Below are 20285 nucleotides of genomic sequence, written 5' to 3'. Positions count from 1 at the left end.
GCTTGCCAACATGCTTTTGCTACAGTTGGCTGTAGGCCTTTAGTGGGGTCCATTGCCATTGGAACATAATTCTTCAGTGACCCTTGGTGATGGTGTAAACAACTTAGGTCCTTCCAGATGTTTTGGCCTACACACTATCAGAACTAGGCAGTGTGGAGAGGAATTATGGGAGGTGTTCAAAATATCTGGAGGACACTTGGCCATTTTGACCCCAGTCAGTGAGCTCTGTTAGAATCTTCCTCATCACTGGCCATGTACTTCCTGATATTTTTCATTATCTTCTAAGGCAATTCCCATTAGTTCTAGCTGGCACAGCCAGTGTTGAGGCATGCTATATGTTGCAGTCTAACAACATCTGAAAAGTCACCCCTGTTCTAGGACAACACCTTGGCACCTTATTCCTTTTGCTATGTTAACCAATAATTAATTAACTACTAATTTGCTTTTAAGAACATAAGAATAACCATGTTGGATTATAACCATGTTGGATTATAACCATGTTGGATTTGACCAAATGCCTATCTGGTTTAGTGTTTTGTTCACACAGCAGCCAACTGAATGCCTCTGAGAAGCCCATAAGCAGAACACAAGTGCAATAGTGCATTATCATGGCATGGCAAGTCTTGCCTGCTTGGTTTCATCTTTTTGTGAACAGCCCAGAAGTAAATAAAATGAGTTGTCTAAACAGTAGAGTTGGAAAGGCAGGAAATAGTTCCTCTGGATATGAAAATCTGGAAACTATGCCATATAACTACTGGAAGTCATGTTCCCCCTTTTGCATGAGTCTTCATCAGATGTGTAGACGCATGCCAAGGGAGATGGAACTCCTTTTGTCTTGTGCAGAAATGAAAGCAGAGCAGATACATTGTTATGATCCAAAGTGGAAAGAAGCTGCTTGTCATAGCTGTGGCAGGTTAAAAGCATTTTATTGGAAATGGTAATAAAAACCTTCAGGACTGTTAGCTGATATGTGCTGGTACATGTGGATTTTCTGATATTATGGTGATAACAACAATAACAGAAATCCCATCCTTCCTTCAAGGAGCTTGTGGCAGGGTATGTGCTCCCTCCTTATATTTCAACACTCCAGTCCAAGGGTAGACAACCTGGTGCTCCCCAGATTCTAGACTAGAGCCATCACAATCCATGACCACTGGTTGTGCAGTCATCTGGAGAACACCACATTGTCTTCCCAGTGATAACTGCAAGATTGCATTGGCTCTTGTAGAACACATGGATATCCATTTTCTGGCAGGATGGTTGCTGTTGCATATCTTGGGGAAAGGCTAGCCGTCCATTTCCTGATTTGTGTGGGTCCTCCTTTCTTTCTAAAGATACATCAGTACCTTGCTAGCCTTTGTTGCCAATGATGAGATCAATAGGCCTCTTGTCTGTATAGCCAAACACATAAACTATCGTCTTTCGAATGGTCAAGGCTTTTTGCTGGGGGATTCTAGGGGTTGTGGCCCTGCTTGCCCCCCGAATCTTTTCCAAGCTCCAGTTTGGGGATTATTTCTCTGCTCTAACCCTACATGTCTGGCTCACTGACAGGTATCGGAAGTGCGACAAGATTGAAGCACGGCGGGTGGAGCGGCTGTCTAAGAAAGGTAACAGTTGAGTGGCTGTACATGGGTGGACTAATCATGTTCTGCTGTGAGTTGGATGTGTGATCATGTGTGGTCTCTTTTTGGTGTTAGTTTTACATTAGATATATGATCTTCTGGTGTAGGGACATTGTTGGATATATTTATACCCTTGTGTAACCATGTTGGGTTCAGTCCTACACATGCAGGGTGGGAAGGGCAGAATCCTACTCTGCATATACAGTTGGATCACTAGCACTGATTTCTGCATTATACTAGAATGGATTATACATTTGGCATGTAATGTCCAAACTGCCTGCATTTAAGTGGGCTCTGAAAACTTTGTTTATATGGGATTTTAATGTTTAGCAGTTTGCTGTTTAAAATTTTGTATAAGTCTGAGGCTGCTGTGTTAACTGTCTAAATTGTAGATTTTTGAAATTGTGTGTTTTGTTTGTTTTTATATTCTTGTAATCCAATTTGAGCATTAATTTTGGGGGGGGAATGGGGGCAAATGCTGTCAAGACAACTACAGATTTCTCTTTGCATTGTACATTGGTGGGTTACCTTTTGCAAACTGTGAAAATTTACAAATGATTTCACATTGTTACACAGCACTTATTTTGTGAAGTTGGACTTTGGTATCTAAATAACTTGTCAGATGTTGGGCGGGGGGGGGGATGAGCACTGTCTATGAGAAGATGTGATAAATAGTGATGCTGTATACTCCTTTTGGGAATGGCTGGGAATTACTGTGTTTGTATGTTTCTTAAAGCAACTGCCAGTAATAGTTTTTAAATGCTGAGCTGAGGTGGGAACCTTCGGTCCTGCAGATGTTTGCCTCACCCAGCATCACCAGTGGCAAATGGGTGTTAAAGTTGGAGTTCAAAAGAGGTGGAAGGCCAAAGCATCCCTTCTAAAAAGAATGGGTGGGATCTACTTTGTTATTTTATCAGAAGATCTAAGATTCAGCAGTTGAAAAGATGCAAAATGGTGGATGAAAGTCTGGAGCCATTTATCTCCTTTCCCTTGTGTAACAGTCATACATAAATGTAATCATCTTAGTTATACAGATTGGGTATTCTAAAAAACAGCTTTTAAAGTTAGTAACCCTTGATGATCTGCAGCAAGTCACCCAATGGATTTTGATATACATTTTCCCTACCTCTGCTGTAAAGAATGCTGAGAGCAAGAATTATGGGTTGTATGTGTTGTGTATTATAGTAGTAGTAGTTGTGTGTGCTTTCAAGTCGTTTCTGACTTACACCAGCCTTATGGCAAATCTATCATAGGGGTTTTGCAGGGTTTTTTTTAGAGGGGGTTTGCCATTGCCATCCTCTGAGGCTGAGAGATTGTGACTTGCCCAAGGTCACTTAGTGCATTTGCAGGGTTGAACACGGATTCAAACCCTGATCTCCAGAATCATAGTTCAGTGCTCAAAATATTACACCATTCTGGCTCTCGTGTGCACTGTATTATCACCTTATAAATAACCATAGAAAAGTACTAATCTACGAAGAAGCTAGGAGCCATATTTCTGTGCTGGCTTCAGGGGAGCGAAACCCAGCATAGAAACCTCAGTCAAAAGAATGGCAGAGTGGGAATTTAAAAATCAGTTCTCACATGGCCACCAGATGAGTTGCCAAATATACAGCTGGTATTTCTATGTGAAAGATAAGAAACCACAAAAATCAGTGTGCAAGATTTGTGTTAGCAGCTGTATTTTTGTGTCTTGACTGCAGTCTTGGAGAACACATATCTCTAAAGTCACTTAGTGCCACTAGATGTTATCATAAAACAGCAACTGTTCTTGATTTCAATCTAGTACATCTCCTGTACTGCTTAGAACAGAACCAGTGGTCTTGTTCCAGCTTGCAGCATGTTCCAAAGAATCCTTTAGTAACCCTGTAGTGTGATTTTCATCTGGAATGTCATAAGGTTGTGTGTGTGTATGTACCTCTTTCTGTGGCCACCATTGTGGGATACTGGGACTTCTTTCACAAATTGTCTTTCTTTTTGTGTGAACGCATCCATCTCAGAGCTTGGAAGGATGGCTGCTCTCAGAATCCCCCTAGCAACCACACTGACTGGGGTTCTGGAAATTTTAGTCCAAAAAGGAGATATAGTCCAAAGGTAGATGTTGTACTCCAAATATGTGACTCCCCAGGCTTTGATGCAGCTGTGATAATAAATGGGCACTTAGCCACTTGTTCATTTCAGATATTGGATCATAATGCCCAGCAATCCTAACCAGCATGGCCAATAGTGAAAAATGCTGGGACCTGTAGTCAAACAATATCAGCAGGGTTCCGTTCGGCTTATGTCTGCTTTATGGAAATTACTTTTCACAATTTAGAAGTCTATCTAACCCAAAAAACTGAAGACATATAACATAGATCAAGAATGATGTTGGATCCATTTAAAAAAAAAGGATTGCTTAGAATCTACAATTGGTAGTGGAATTTGAATATATTTAAGTGAATGCAACATTCTAGTTCTTTTTCCTGCCAATACCTAGCTGAATTCTTAACAACGAAAGCTGCTTTGCACCTGATCAAGCCAGAACTTCTAAACATTACTTTTTCAGATTATAATTCCCAGAATCCCTTAGCCAGCATTGTACATTGGGCCCTTCCCTTACGTGGGGGATCCATTCTGGATCCCCCCGTGTAAGGGGATTTCTGTGTATGCTCAATCCCCATTCAAAAGAATGGGGCTTGTGCTCACGGTGTGTCGTGGTGTGTGTGCCGTGGGTGTGCGATAACCCTTTTTGGGGTGTGCCGAGCCTTCTTCTGGCTTTCAGTGTATGCTGAAAGCCGCATAAGTCTCACTTGTGTCTGACATTTTGTCCAAGCTCATCTTCTTCAACATTATCTACTGGACTGGGCTCTCCAGGATCAGAGTCCAGTCATGCGCATACCTTACTTCTGACATTGCCTCAATTCAGGTTTTGTATGTATTGTTACAGACATTTCATTGAAATTAAACTCTGTGCCCCTTTGCTCCCTGGATTAGTGTTCATTAACCTGAGGTCCTCTGGGTAAAAACCATAATTACTTGCCAAAATGTCTCTGACAGTTGAGGATAATGGATCATGTAATCCTGTCTACCCGGAGAGCATTGGAAAGGGCATGGTTACCCCCAATGATGGTGTTCTCCAAATCTCATTACTTTATGCTGTGAAAGATATGCTTATCATTTATATTTTTGCTCTAAATACTAGTGTGGGGTCTAGCTGTGTTTCAAATGGGCATTGAGCCCAGTTATTTTCCTTGGAGGAGTGAACTTTTTTATGTTTCATCTTTCTTCCTTGGAATTTCAACAGTGGGGTATATCATTTTTCCTGGTGGGCTTCTATCGGAGGCATGAACCTTTCTTTGGATACTGGAGCCCTGACTGCCATTTATTTGTCCCCCTTTATATGTAATAATGGTTTCCTTGGGATTGCTGCAGAGTATGGGAACTTAATTGGATGTATGGCTTCAACTACTGATGTTGAGATGTGGGCTATTACAGTAGTGGGGGCATTTTCAAAATTAGCATCTTGACTTTCACCTCAGAAACTTTCACTTTTGGCTTGGATCTTTCTCTAAGCATATATCTTCAGTCATCAAAGGCCACTGCACTGTAAAGATGATACCATATCCCCAAAAGTTGTTTTCTCAAATGAAGGCTTTAAAATACTTGGCGTTATCTGGGGCTGTGCTAAAGCTGAGGGTATGGTTTCAGAACTTGTGAGGAGAAACAACTGTGATCAAATCTCCAAAAGCAATTGTCTACTGTTGTGTTTACCCATGTGTTTTGTCTAACCGCTCCCTACCCCATCTGAGGGCAGATTGTGTAGGATCCTGTCATGTGGAACTTTAATTTCTCAGACTATTAAAATATTGTGGCCATTACTTAGTGTTTGTATATTGCTTTCAAATATTTGAAATACTTCACATACATTTTCTTGTATCAACACCAATCTGGTATATATGAGTCTTTTAAAAATCCAAATTCCTCTTATTGTTCTGCATATATGGTGAGGAAAGTGGGTGTGAGCTGTTTTGCACCTTATTTCAGCCTTCCCGAACTTGGGATACTCCATCTTTGGGACTAAAGCTCCCACCATTCCTGACCACTTGGGGCTGTAATCCAATAATACTGTATTGTAGTCAGACGTCAGGCTTGTATAATCTACGCTGCTTTTTTCCTCAGGACTCTTGAGGTCCATCAGTGGCAAGTGGGTGCAAAAATAGTAGCTTAGGCAGGAAGACATGTTTTTAGGAAGAACTTCAACAAAGTCCCCCCTCAGTATTCTGACAAACAAGCTAACGTGGGCTAGACAATGCAACTTAAATGGATTTGTAATTGGTTGAACGGCCAAAACCAAAAAGTGCTCAGCAATGGCTCCTTTTCATCCTGGAGACAAATGACTAGTGGGGTGCGACAGTGGTCTGTCTTGGCCCAGTGCTATTCAATATCTTTATCAATGACTTGGATGAAAGAGTAGAAGGCATGCTTCTAAACTTTGTAGATGACACCAATTTAGGAGGAGTAGCTAATACCCTAGAGGACAAGATCAAAATAACCTCAATAGATTAGAAAGCTGAGCCAGAACTAACAAAATGAATTTCAACACAGAGAAATGTAAGGTACTGCGCTTAGGGCAAAAAAATGAAATGCATAGATATAGGATAGGGGACAGTTGGCTTGACAGCAGTACATGTGAAAGGGGTCTAGGAGTCCTAGTAGACCACAAGTTGAACATTGCAATTCTAGGCTGCATCAATAGAAGTTTATTGTCTAGATCAAGGCAAGTAATAGTATCATTCTATTCGGCTTTGGTCAGGCCTCACCTGGAATATTGTATCCAGTTCTGGGTACCACAATTCAAAAAGGATGTTGACAAGCTGAAAGGTGTCCAGAGGAGGGCAACCAAAATGGTGAAGGATCTGGAAACCATGTCCTATGAGGAGAGACTTAGGGAGCTGGGTATGTTTAGCCTGAAGAGGAGAATGTAAAGAGGTGATACAATATCCCTGTTTAAATATTTGCAGGGATGTCATATTGGGGGTGGAACAAGCTTGTTTTCTGCTGCTCCAGAGACTAGAACACAGAGCAATGGATGCAAACTACAGGTAAAGGGATTTCACCTCAATGTTAGGAAGAACATTCTGACAGTGAAAGCTGTTTGACAGTGGAACACACTCAATAGTAGTAGTGTGATAGTCTCCTTCTTTGGAGGTTTTTAAACTAAGGCTGGATGGCCATATGTTCCGGGTGCTTTGACTCTATATTTGTGCATGACGGGGGTTGGACTGGATGGTCCTTGAGGTCTCTTCCAACTCTATGATTCTATGACATACACCAGCCTTCTGCAGCCAGTACCCTCCAGATGTTTTGGACCACAATTCCTGGCATTATTTACTGATTGATTGCTGCCTTATATTTGTCCCGTGAATGGGATTCAGGGAGAGTTACAGTGAAAATATAAAATGGATAAAAGCTTTGGAAAAAAATGAAAACACACCAATAAAAGAAAATGTAACACCTATATAGTTAAATGTCCTTTCCCACAAAAGTTGCCAACAGCACCTGAATGAAAAGGTCTTTGCCTACAAGGGGAAGACAATTGGGAAGTAATCAGCTTAGCCTTCAAGCTTGGGAGTGGCCCCCCAAAAGCACCTTTCTGACTACTGGCCATGGCATCTGTGGCTTATGGGAGTTGAAGGCTAAAACATCTGGAAGGTGCTAAATTGGGGAAGACTGACATATACAAAGGATTAAAGAATGTGGATGCTTCTGAGCATTCAGATCCAGAGTTTTTGATAAGTACCAGAAACAAGTTCACAAATACTTTCACACCAACAACCATTCCTGGTTCTTCTCCCTCAAGTCATCCCCCTCTCGCCCGCCCTAGGAGTCTGTGTGTAAGAACAGAGCCTTTTAGTTGTTACAGGTAAGCAGCTGAGCTAGACACTTTCACTTAGCTACTGTGAACCACCTAGACTCTTCCAGTACATTTCAGTCTGCTTTCTGCTCATCCATATTGCAAGTAATTCCATTTCAAAACTTACTTGCTGTTGTCACATTATTTCCATTTATCTTCATCTCCATTTCCTTTCCCTTACATTTAATTTTTACAGCTCTTTGGACCAGGGACCCTGTCCTCTTACACTTTGCAAAGCTTCATGCACCTTGGTGGTACAATTTTAATTGTAGTTCCAACCAGAGTTTACAATATTTCCCTCTGTGGACTACAGTTAGGGCATATGCTGACTAGAGGATCTTGGAAGTTGTACTTTAAAAAATAATGACCATCAGTCCAACAGCTTGAAAAAAAATACTTTAAATGGAGACATCAGCTGTTGCTGAACCATGTTCAAGAGAGGAAGAAATAGCAACTTACCTCTTCCCTGCTAACACTGGAAGAAAGTGCAGTGATGCTGAGGGACAATGGAGGCAGATAGATTTGTATAGAATTGGGTAGAAAGAGAAGGCTGTCCTCTGCTGGGTGATGTGGTGAGATATCACAGGTAGCTCTGGCCAGAGGTGGAGGTAGGATCTCTCTGGTTTAGCATTTGGGAGGAGTGTGTGGAAAGGAAATGGGCACAAATCAGGAAGGGGTGGGGCTGGCTCTTGGAGGGGAAGTTTTTGGGACCTGAAGAAAGTTCAACAGAGCAGAGCCTGCCTGATGTGTTTGTGTGAGGGAGAATGGCATTGCTTGCCTCCAGACTGAAGAGACATTGATTATGTGAGCAGACAATCTGGGGGAAGGCGGCTGATGGGCGGAGGGGGGATCCATGTGCATTACAGCCAGGAGTGGGCTAGATTTGGTTGGGTCTGCTCTGGGAGAGGATGGCTCTAGTAGTTGTCTCTTGAATGAAGAATCCTGGTTTCTCCCTCCTCTGGGGAGGGGTAAATTGGAAGGGAGGGCAGTTTAAAAGTTATAGCCTAGACCCCTGGGTTCTGTTCTGTAGGAGGACTTGGAAATTTGGAGTACAGTGTCCAAATAGAATCCTATGACTATGCTGACTGAGGGATTCTGGGAGCTAGAATCAAAAAAATTAACTCCAAGCTGTGCCTGTAGCCCTCTTTGGCCATGAGTCTTTTTCAACATAGCTGTTTGCTGTGTTTGCATTTTTACTATGGGCACTGGCAAGCATCTTTTTGTCAGAACCCCCAGCCCCAATGCACTGAAATTATCAAAGGAAAAGTTTTGGACTGATTGCTTTCAAAGAGCAAACATTTACAGAAAAATATTCTGGTGCTTTAAAGGCTAATAGTCTGGTGCCTGCTTTATCTGCATATGATAAAGAGCACAATCAGACTGCTAAGCTTTTTAAAATGCCTGAAGGCTCCTCTGGGACTTTGCAGGAACAAACTATAGTCCTTTGTTGTTGTTCTTGTTGTTGTTAACTGCCCTCAGTCAGCCTCAACTCATGGCACCCCTGTGGATGAGACATCTCCAAGATTCCCTCTCTTCCACTACTCTGCTTTATGCTTTGCAGACTCATGCCTGTGACTTCCCTGACTGAGTCTAGCCTTCTGACCTGTGTCTTCTTCTCTTTTTGCTGCCTTCTACCTTCTCTAGCATTATTGTCTTATCTGAAAAGTTATGCCTTCTCCCCATGTGGCCAAAGTATGATAGTCTTAGTTTGATTATCTTGGTTTCTAGGAGTATTTCAGGGTTGATCTGTTTGATGACTCATTTGTTTGTCTTTTTGTCTGTCCACAGTATCCTCAGCACTCTTCTCCAGTGCCACATTTCAAACCAGTTTTCTTTTTATCCACATTTTTCACTGTCCAGCTTACACATCCATACATAGTGATGGGGAATATCATGGCTTGGACAGTTCTAACTTTATTGCTCTTTACTCTTTTGGATCTTTTCTTGCTCTTCCATGGCCCATTTCTAATCTCTTTATCTCTTGATTGCAATCTCCATTCTGTTCATGGTTTGATCCAATCTAAGAGAAATCGTTAACTGTTTCCATTTCCTCATTGTCTAGATTCAATTTATGTAGGTTCTCTTTAGTCATTATTGTTGCTTTCTTTATGTTTAGCAGCACATTTAATTTGGAATTCCTTCCAAGTTAATAGTCTGGTGCTGTATCACTCCTCTTCTGGAATTTAATATAGCAAAATAGCATTGATAGCTCAGCTGGCCTTCTCTTGTCTGTTGGTCTGTTGGTCAAAGTCAATGTGTGTGAAAAATGACCATCCAGTCTTCACAGTCCTCCCCCCCCCCTTCAGTGTTTCATATCTTTGTGTTGGAAATGCAGTAGTTAAAGTGTATGACAATATCCTCCCCCAACCAAACAGCAATTTAGCTACCTATTGAGAGAGGCAGGGTAGGCCCCAGCAGAGCAATTAGTTCAGAGATAAGCAGAGTTTATCTGCATCAGATTACAAGAGGTGGGGGTGAGGGGCTCTGACCAGTTGTTTCATGGAGTGGAAGATGAGAAATGGATAAGGTAAGTGAGCTAATGAAGACTTCTGCAGAGGTGAAATCATAGGTAGCTAGCCCTAAACAGAGTAAGAGTTGCTACACAATATGTTATTTTATTTCTTTACATTTATATCCTGCCTTTCATCCAAGGAACTCCAAAGCCACTTGTGGCTTTCCAGTTCTTCCTCAAGTCCTCCCCCTTTTATCCTTGCAATTACCCAGAGGTAGGTTAGGGTGAGAGATGATCTCTAGTCCAGGGTCACCTAGTAGTACTTTGAATATGGAGCTCCATAATTCTAATCCATAATTCCTGAGGACACTGCATCACATTGGTGTAACATCAGTCTGCACTGGCTGTTTGCTTAATCCTGATTTCTCCCTATGTCTACACCAGAATTTAGAAAATACACCTTTTTAGACTGCAACTCTCAAAAGCCCCAGCCTTTTAAAAATACAGCTTTTATTATTACAGCCCCATGATTGGGATAGTTGCAATCCAAATATGTACCTTTCCTGACCCCTGCGCTTCACATATCTTCTGCACATACATCGAAATGTCTACCAACCTTGTGATGTATGTGATGGGGAAAAAAGATGAATGGGAGAAATTGGTCCTTGGTTAGCATCCACAGCCAGTTGGAGGCAGCCTGTGAGACCCCCTGCTCATCCCTGCCTTTGTCTTCAGGCCGTCCTGTAGTGAAGGCCATCGTTTCCTGGGATTCAGAGGATTCTGGAGAGGCATTTCCAGCCCCCTTGGAGGTCATGCTGGGGGCCACAGAGACAGCCGAGCAAGACTCCTTGCTGCAGCGCAAGTCAGCCCGGCGCTGTGTCAAACAGAGGCCCTCGTATGACATATTTGACTCCTCCGACTCGGACACAGAACCAGTGTCTGGCTCAGCTACGCATCGCCGGAAATCCTCCCGGGATTCAGGTGAGTTACAAACTCTAAGCAGTTTTGCCCATGACTTCTATGTTGGGATTTGTGCTGGTTCTGCATGTAGGTAATAAATAGCACACACCAAATAAACAGCCTTGTGTTTGTGAACACAGTATGGGAGGAATCCCCCCTTCCCCATTTAAGCAGCTCCATTTTATTTTATGTCCTTGTCCTTGTTATATGATGCAATGTTAACTACAAAGTGTGTTCAGTTTTATTTTTCCAGTTCAGAAAAATAATAGGACCTCATACAGATCAGAGGAAAGAGATGGTTTGTTGACCTACAGTCCCTTACTCTCTTTCTAGATTTACTTCCTATGGATTCTGAGGAGCAAAGTCGACCCCGAAAAACCCCACTTCAGCCTGTGGTGCAGTTAAAAGCCAGAAAGAAGCCTGAGAAGGTGAGGCTTCAGCGAGGGGTGAGTAGAAGGAGATAAGGGCAGCCCTTGGAAAAGTTATCTTTACTGCAACTATATGAATGCTCCAGCCAGACTAGAGTAATTGGCAATTGATGTAGACATATCCTTTGCCTTTAGGACAGAGTAGTTCCTGTTTTGAGATACATAGTAGATCCTGATAGATCCTGAGGATTTATACATTAAGGGTCTCCATGCCTTGTGTTTGTCAACTGTGCATCAATTGTTACTTTGCCTTAGGCATCAAAATATATTGAGCCAGTTATTGTTTTGGGCCTTGCATAGATAAGCCAAATATTTGAGTTGCTCATTTGCCTTTTCTTAGTAAAGTCCAGGTAGCTTTCTGGCAGGAGCTGTACTTTTATGACTTCTCAGAAAACTTTTAAAACGGACTGATTTTATTTTTTTTTACTGCTGAAGAAATGTGTAGGTGGTTTCAATTTTATTTGATGGTTTTTGATTTGGGTTCCTTTTTGTGTTTTATGGCTGCCATATGGAGAATTGTTTGAGATGTATCTATAAACAGGGGGAAAAACAGCATAAGAACTTACTATGCAAGTAGGACCTACAGGAAATCACCTCAGTATGATTTACTCCAGTTAGATGTGCCAGCTAACCAGCCTTATTTCAGGGTATTCCATCCTTCCTTCCCCATCTCTCTCTGTTCTCGTTTTGTCACTTTCTGCCAGTTTTTAAAAAAACTCTTACAGGCAATCATAGAGTTGGAAGACATCCCAAGGGCCATCCAGTCCAACCCCATTCTGCCATGCAGGAAATCACAGTCAAAGTATCCCCAACAGATGGCCATCCAGCCTCTGTTTAAAGACCTCCAAAGAAGGAAACTCCACCACACTCCGAGGGAGTGCGTTCCACTGTCGAACAGCCTTTACTGTCAGGAAGTTCCTCCTAATGCTGAGGTGGAATCTCTTTTCCTGTAGCTTGCAGCCTATTCTTTGGCGCAGCTCCACCCTCAGTCCTTTATGTACTTAACAGGGCTCACCTCTTAACCATCTCTTCTCCAGGCTAAACACACCCAGCTCCCTAAGAGTCCCCTTGTAGGGCATGGTTTCCACACCCTTCACCATTTTAGTTGCTCTCCTCGGGACACACTTCAGCTTGTCAACATCCTTTTTGAATTGTGGTGCCCAGAACTGGACACAGTATTCCAGGTGAGGCCAGACCAAAGCAGCATAGAGAGTGGTGCTATTACTTCCATTGATCTAGACACTATACTTCTGTTGATGCAGCCTAGAATCGTATTGGCCTTTTTAGCTGCCGCATCACACTGTTGACTCATGTTCAGCTTGTGGACTCTTAGGACTCTTAGATCCCTTCCACATGTAGTCTCTTTAAGCCAGGTGGCCCCCATCCTATATCTGTGCATTTCATTCTTTTGCCCTAAGTGCAGTACCTTGCATTTCTCTGTATTGAAATTCATTTTGTTAGCTTTGGTCCAGCTTTCTAATCTATTAAGGTAATTCTGAATTTCCATCCTGTCCTCTCGGGTATTAGCTGTTCCTCCTAATTTGGTGTCATCTGCAAATTTGATAAGCATGCCTCCTATTCTTTCATACAAGTCAATGATGTTGAGTAGCACTGAGCCCAGAAAAGAATTTTGTGGCACTCCATCAGTTACTTCTCTTCAGGATGAAGAGGAGCCATTGCTGAACATTCTTTGGGTTCAGCCATTCAACCAATTACTAATCCACCTAACAATTGTATTGTCTAGCCCATATTTTACTAGCTTGTGAAGTCGAAGGCTTTCATGGCCGGCATCCATAGTTTTTTGTGGGTTTTTCGGGCTATGTGGCCATGTTCAAGAAGAGTTTCCTACTCGAACATGGCCACATAGCCCGAAAAACCCACAAAAAACTATTTTACTTCATAGATTTACAAATCACAAACATTCATCACATAAATCTTTTTCTTTATACATCTGGAATACACCAATCATCACATTTGGACCAGGGAATTTCCTCCTCCCCTTTCCTCCCCTAACCTCCATCTTCTTTCCTACTCTTCTCTAGTTACACACTACCCCTACTGTTACTTTTCAGCCCATCTGCTAACCAATCCCTATATCTTCATTCCACTCCTCTCCTCTCTCTACCTATATCTCTAGCCCTCTTTCGTATCCTTCACACTTATTCTCACCCTTCACACTTACATTCACCATCTTCTTCTGCCTTACTCTGCCTTCTCTTCCTAACTTTTAAAGCACTGGGGCTTTTGAGTATCCAGACAAAGCCATCATCTACTACCTGTTCCTGTGTTCTCTGTGGCTTAATCGCATAGCAGGGGAGCAAGGAATGGGAAGAATGGATGTTCCCAGCAACATATTGTTGCAAGAGATTGTAATGCATAGTATTTGACAATTGCTTGGTCTTGAATGTGTAGTCAAAATCAATTACCTTTACAAAATGCCTGCTACCGATGAAAATTAAAACTGCTAAAGCTAATTAGTTGATCTGGATCAATAAGGGGGCTTCATTATGGAGGTTATCATGATGAATGCCTGTACTTAATTTATTTGTTTATTAAATGTTTATCATTAAACCAGTGCATGTAGCATTTGAAATAAAGGAATTTTTTTTTCAAAGTTTGCTTGTCTAAGACATCAGCCATCAGCCCATTTAGGAGAATGGGAATTGTATTCAATCTCATGTTCTGTATACACAGGGAAAGTTTTGGAACAAACTTCTCATTGTTCTTGGTTTCTCTAGGATGTCCCCTTTTCTGGCACATTCCCATCATTGTCCAGCGGCTGGAATGGGAAACAGAAATCAACAGATGGCATCCACCGGCTCAGGGTTGATTTCAAGGTGAGGATGTATGTTTATCTACCTAAAAGATACCTGGGATGCTTTCACACTGCACAGTTATAATGCTGCATTCTGCATAACTGCCATGGCAGCATTTTGCTAAATCCTTGGCTTTGCAGATTAGTGAGATGCTAGAACGTTCTAGTTGAGAATTCTAAAAACCTCTTTCTGATCTGCAGATCCCAGGATGTTGCCAAGGCAGTTAAAGTAAAATCATAGCACTGTATCTATGTTGTGCAAAAGGGTACCAGTTGAAGCAATGATATTTAAAGTCCCAAATAAGCTGCCAGGGAGAATGCAGTTCCCTTTGGAGACATATTATTGTTATTGTTATTGTTGTATTGTTGTTATTATTATTATTATTTATTTGAGGCCCAGACAAGATCTTTTTTAGTGGTCTATTGCCTATGGCTCTAAAGCTTTCTTAGCAAACTCTCCCCCCCCCCCCTGCTTTGCTGTCTTGCAGGAAGACTGTGACCTAGAGAACGTCTGGTTGATGGGTGGCCTCAGCATCCTCACTTCAGTACCAGTAACCACACAGCTGGTGTGTCTGCTATGTGCTAGCAAAGGCTTCCATCAGGTGGGTCTGAGGAATAGGATGGCAGTGGTCAGGATGTTCATATTCACCTTAGGGGATGTGAGGTGGGTGGAAGTGAAGAGGTTAGGGTGTTCATTTGGGATGCATGAGAAAGGGCTTTTTTACCTAGTATTGGTAGCGTCACTGGAGGGAGGGGTGCAGGAGGTGCGGACCACACCGGGTGACACCCTAGAGGGGGTGGCACCCAGCCGAGTGCACCCCTCCCTCCCCTACACTGGTTTACTCACGAGTAAACTAGCATGTGGAAGGGAGGGAATGGGTGTGCCCTTTGTCTCTGCGTCCACAAGCCCCTCCGCCATACCAGGTAACACCTGATGGAGAAATAGCACTGCTTAATATGGGGTACAAATCCATTTTGTACTTAGAATGGGGTGGAGATGTGGCATGGCATTTGCAGAATTTGGAATTTTTTCTTTTTTCAAACTAAATCTCCCATATACCCCTAACTGCGGGATTTGTAGTCCAAAACATGAATCCTTTAAATCTCTAGGTTAAAATAAAAGAGGCTTCAGTGTTTGGGGTTTTCTATTTCTGTCAGTCACTCTTGTCTGACATGACTGCCTGCTGTATCCTTTCAGCTTGTGTTCTGCCAGGTGTGTTGTGACCCTTTTCATGTCTTTTGCCTGGAGGAGGATGAACAGCCACTGCCTGAGCAGGAGGAAAGCTGGTGTTGTCGTCGTTGCAAATTCTGTCATGTCTGTGGCCGCAAAAACAAGGCATCCAAGGCAAGTGGGAAGGGTTACTTTGTGTGGGTATTCTATGAAGGAAGTGTCTGGGACTACATACAATGGCTACAGCCAGCTTACAGAAATGTGAGGGGAAAGGTGCAGTATTCCACATGAAAGATAGTCTGTGCTATTTGTTTAGAAACAGCATAAGCATCACAAAAACAATGCATGATAGTGATCAGTGAGGACATCTTAAGGGCCACTCATGATTCTTTTTCTGTTCCCATGTCTAACAGCAGAAGTGTAGAAAATAAGCCAACTATAGTTACAAGTGGATTTAGTTTGTATATGTTCTACAGCTTGCATAGTGTTTTTTAAACAGAATTAGAAGGGGAAAAGAGGTCAAAATTCACCTCCCTGGTTACTGATTATCACACAGTGCAGCCTTATAAATAAGCCTCCACAAACTAGTAGCCTTGTTTTGTTTGTTTTACTAGCCTGATAAGAGCACAATATTATTAAAGCCTTTGGGGCCTAACTGACTTTTTAGACACGTACATTTAGCCTTTTTGAGCTCTTTTAATTGGTTTCAATTGTTTGAATAAGTTTTTTTAAAAAAAATTATTTATTGGTTTTAATTTGAAATTGCTTAAATTGTTTGTATAGATTTATCTGTATGTGGTCCTTAGATCTCATGATAAAAGGATGGAATAAAAATATTTTCATAAATAAATGTGTAATTTTGCCATAGTAGACTTTTTCCTCTGGTTTTCTTCCTAAACTTCCTATCTTTTTTATTCTTATTTGCCTCACTTCCTTTAGCTCAGTGGTCCCCAAATGTGCCCTTTAAGAGATTTTGGATGTCAGCTCCCAGAAGCCTCAGCCATGTTGGCCCATAGTCTGGGATTCTGGGAGCTGAAGTTCAAAATCCCTTAAAGAGCATAGTCTGGGAGACCACTGCAGTTTAGCTAGTTAGACTCTCGACTCAGCTCCTTGAGCATATTTCTATCTCCTTCCCACCTACAGGATATAGCTTGTTCTCATTTGATTCTCTGTCTTTTCTACCCTTTTATTTACGTCTCTTTCAATTGCTGTTCTTCCCTCAGCTCCTTGCCTTCCTATCTCGTTATTTCCTTGACTCCTGTGACATTTTCACTGTCTTCAGCCTGCCGCTGAGAGATAATGTAAACCCAGCATGTCTGACCACTTTCCCATCCTTCCTTGCAACTGTTTTGTTCTCCAAGCTACAGAACATTTTGGGCCTGCTCACTCAGTACAAGAGGCTTTACTTTCAGAAGCACAGTACAGTAGGGATGATTCAAGCAAATGGATTTTGAGCTGAGTGAGAGAGACATATAGGAAGTCTTCTCAGCAAAGGTTTGGGTCAGAGGACTGATCTAGAATATGTTAAAGAGGAATAAACAAGGCTTGCAGAACTGTGATTGTGCAAGAAAGAGGGAACAGGAGAATTGAAAAGCCCAGAATTGTACACATGAAAGGCAAGAAAAATAATATCCTGAACATGATAGAGAATGGGCAAAGGGGATTTTGGATTTCTAACGCACAGTTGAGGAATATGTGGACTTCCACAAGTTGTTGGATTGCAGCTGCCATCAGCCCTAGACAGCACAGTCAGTGCTGAGAAGAGCTGAGATTGATTGTCCAGCAACATCTAGAGAGCTGCATACATTGCCCAGTCCTGGGATATGGAAGAGCATATTTGTCATAAGAACTAGAGACCATGATCCTTTTGCTACAAGAATCTTATTTTCCTGAGTAAAATCTGTACTTAATGGCAAATACCATGATCCACACTGTCCTGCAAACACATCTGTGTACACTTATTTATTTTATTCCCTCTACCCCTGCCTCATAGTTTGGTCCTTCTTCAGGCATAATTCAAATTGTCTAAAATTCATTTGTAGGCTTATGACCTACAAAACTATACAGCTTAGGTCCAAATGATCTGAAGGCCTGTTTCTCCTCATATGATCCTGCCCGAATTTTACAATCTTTGGGAGAGGGATTTCTTTCCATCCCACTACCCTCACATTCTTGTCTAATGAGGACATGGGAGTGAACTTCTAAGTGGTTGCTCCTACATTGTAGATCTCTCTGCCAAGGGAGGCTTGCTTTTCCCACTCCCTGCTCTCTTTTCACCATGAGGCAAAGACCTTCTTACTTAAATAGGCATGTAGTAAAGGCTTCCTAGTAAAAGCAGAAGGATATTCAGTAAGTACGATGTATTTCTTAATTTGTAATATGTGTTCAATATGCTTTCAATTGTTTTAAGTTAATGTTATAGTTGGATTGGTTGTTTAATATTTTTAACTTTTGTACTACACATTGTTTTAGTTATTTTAACTTTTATTGTAAGGTATTTTGGATCCCATTGGCAGAAAAGTAGATATAAATTAAACAATTGAGTGAATGAATCAGTATATTTCTTACTGGACTCTGTAGTACATCCTTGTAAGGTGACATAATGGATTCCCATTCCAAAGCTCCTTTGTAACAGCTTGCTTCCCCTCCCCTTTCTTCCACTTGTTGCAGCAACTGCTAGAGTGTGAGCGCTGCAGGAACTGCTATCACCTGGCTTGCCTGGGACCCAATTATCCCACTAAACCTTTCCGTAAGAGGAAAGGCTGGGTAAGTGCCTGTCAAATACAAAGAATAAGGGTCTGGATAACACTTCCCCTGCAACACACACTCTTAGTCTACAGTCAGAGCCTTTTACTTTTATATTTACTTCTTTATCCATTGGTCATCTTTGTTCTCTTCAGATCTGTTCAGCCTGCATCCGCTGCAAGAGTTGTGGGACAGCTCCAGGGAAGAACTGGGACACTGAGTGGTCAAGTGACTACAGCTTATGCTCTGCTTGCTCTGTGCTGTATGATAAAGGTGAGATATATGAAATCCTCTGAAAAAATTGTAGCTTTCAGCTTATTATTATTATTATTATTATTATTATTATTATTATTATTTGTATCCCACTCTTTTCCCAGAACTGGGAACTCAGAGCTTGAATTTGTTAGATAAAGTGCTAAACAGGGGGTTGAGGGAGAAACTTCAAGATCTGAATGCTTTGAAGAGGAACTGAGATGGCGGAGGGCGGGTGAATCAGTGTTCTGTTTGGTGTCCTGTTAGGTTATTATACTAGTGTAAAAAAATGCAAAGGCCATTGCACTTTCTTACAGATTGTATAAGTGCAGTCCCTAGTGCAGCCACTCATTCTGCAGGGACATACACACCCCTTCACAACCTTGTGATTTGGTGGGTGAGGGGGTTAATACATGTTTCCATATGGCTATGGTGCTCATTTTGCTGTTGGTTGTGCAACAGTGAGATCCAGCATAACTGCTGGCATGTTATTTGCGTTATACTAAAAATGTATATGATCCTGTCTTCTTGGAGCCTTCTGGATGTTGTTGAACCATAGTCTCTATCAGCTCCAACCAGCATATATTCTGTTGTAAGTGACAGTTAGCAAATGCAATCCAGTTTTTGAGGGCCACAAGTTGCCAATATGCATGTGCTTGGTCCAAAGCTGGTAACCATTGTTCCCTGGGCTGGACAAAATGGGTGACTATGGGCCTGAACAGACAGGACAAAATAAAGCTGCTTCAGGTCACTTTGTAGGTATGCTGTTTAAATGCTGCTTGCGCCCTAAGAGGCCAGAAGCCACACCAAAGCCATGCTGCAGTCCTAAGGACTAGAGTGCAGCTTTGGCACAGCTTCTGGCCTCTTAAGATGCTTGTGTCATTTAAACAGCATACCTCCAAAGTGACCTGAACAGCTTTATTTTGGCCTGTCTGTTTGGGTCCTATGATTCGTAGAAGTCTGAATTTTCCTATAGTGGAAATAGGTTGTATTCTCAAATTGAGCTTTTAAGAATATCTTGGCTTAATAACATGAGTTATCATCATCCAGATCAGCTTAGTGTGTTTTTAGAAGGGCCTGAAATGAGGATTTCCTATGCATTTTGGGATCTGACCATTTATTAGATTGCCTCCTCCCTTACCAGCCCATCTATTCATTACAGTTATCATCTCAAGGTGTCCTCAAGCTGCCTCTGCCTTCTGAATTGTGCTCAACAATCTTTGGGAGAGGGATTTCTTTCAAGCAAGAGAGCCTTTTCAATGATATAATTTGGAATTCATTTCCCAGGAGACATTCTTAGTGTCTGTGCTTACACTGAGGCAAAGATGGTTTTATTTTTCTCCGACTTAAGAATTCTAGATTTTTTGGAAGTTGTTAAAATAAAGGTTTCTGTTTTACTGGATCGTCTCTGATGCTATTTTTCTTTTTCTTTTTTTTACTAATACTTTTATTTTATTTGTTGTTAATAGAATATTATTTCTATGCTGAAGTTGTAGGAAATAAATGAAAAAATATCATGAAATAATACAGAGATTTTTGAGTGGGGCAAAGAAGAAATCAGATGTAATTTGATTTTCACAAGAATAGTTCCACTGGTTTGACCTCTTTCTTTCTTTCTTTCTTTCTTTCTTTCTTTCTTTCTTTCTTTCCACTTCCAGGAAACTACTGTCCAATCTGCTTACACTGCTATGAAGATAATGACTATGAGAGCAAGATGATGCAGTGTGCCAAGTGTGACCACTGGGTTCATGCCAAGTGTGAGGGACTGTCAGGTTTGTGCTGTGCCCAGCTTGGGCTGTGTAGTCTTTTCAGTCCTTACAGCTGTATCTCATTTGGCTAGGTGGGTGAAGTGGCACATATGTGTATGATTTTGCACACACTCTCCATGTACATATTTTTAGAAATATAATTTATTCATGGTATCCATATTACATATCATACCAT

The 20285-nt window shown here is 41.6% G+C and overlaps 1 protein-coding gene across 3 annotated transcripts in view; it reads left to right on the top strand.

Moving 5' to 3' along the window:
* Positions 1–20285, top strand: part of KMT2B (lysine methyltransferase 2B) — a 63797-nt gene that overhangs the window by 23119 nt on the left and 20393 nt on the right. For 2 of the 3 annotated variants that reach the window (XM_089478583.1, XM_089478584.1), the window contains exons 7-15: positions 1552–1607; positions 10706–10951; positions 11264–11358; positions 14097–14195; positions 14662–14775; positions 15372–15518; positions 18015–18110; positions 18245–18362; positions 20000–20113. In XM_089478583.1, coding sequence (XP_089334709.1) covers positions 1552–1607; positions 10706–10951; positions 11264–11358; positions 14097–14195; positions 14662–14775; positions 15372–15518; positions 18015–18110; positions 18245–18362; positions 20000–20113 — 1085 coding nt within the window. Of the gene's footprint in view, positions 1–1551; positions 1608–10705; positions 10952–11263; positions 11377–14096; positions 14196–14661; positions 14776–15371; positions 15519–18014; positions 18111–18244; positions 18363–19999; positions 20114–20285 lie in introns of all 3 variants that reach the window. The other variant, XM_089478582.1, reaches the window with a different exon arrangement.

Source organism: Sceloporus occidentalis, unplaced genomic scaffold (assembly GCF_023333645.1).
Source record: "Sceloporus occidentalis isolate IW3139 unplaced genomic scaffold, rSceOcc1.0.p SCAF_13, whole genome shotgun sequence".
NCBI classification, from domain to species: domain Eukaryota; kingdom Metazoa; phylum Chordata; class Lepidosauria; order Squamata; family Phrynosomatidae; genus Sceloporus; species Sceloporus occidentalis.
This window is presented reverse-complemented; position numbering and strand designations above follow the sequence as displayed.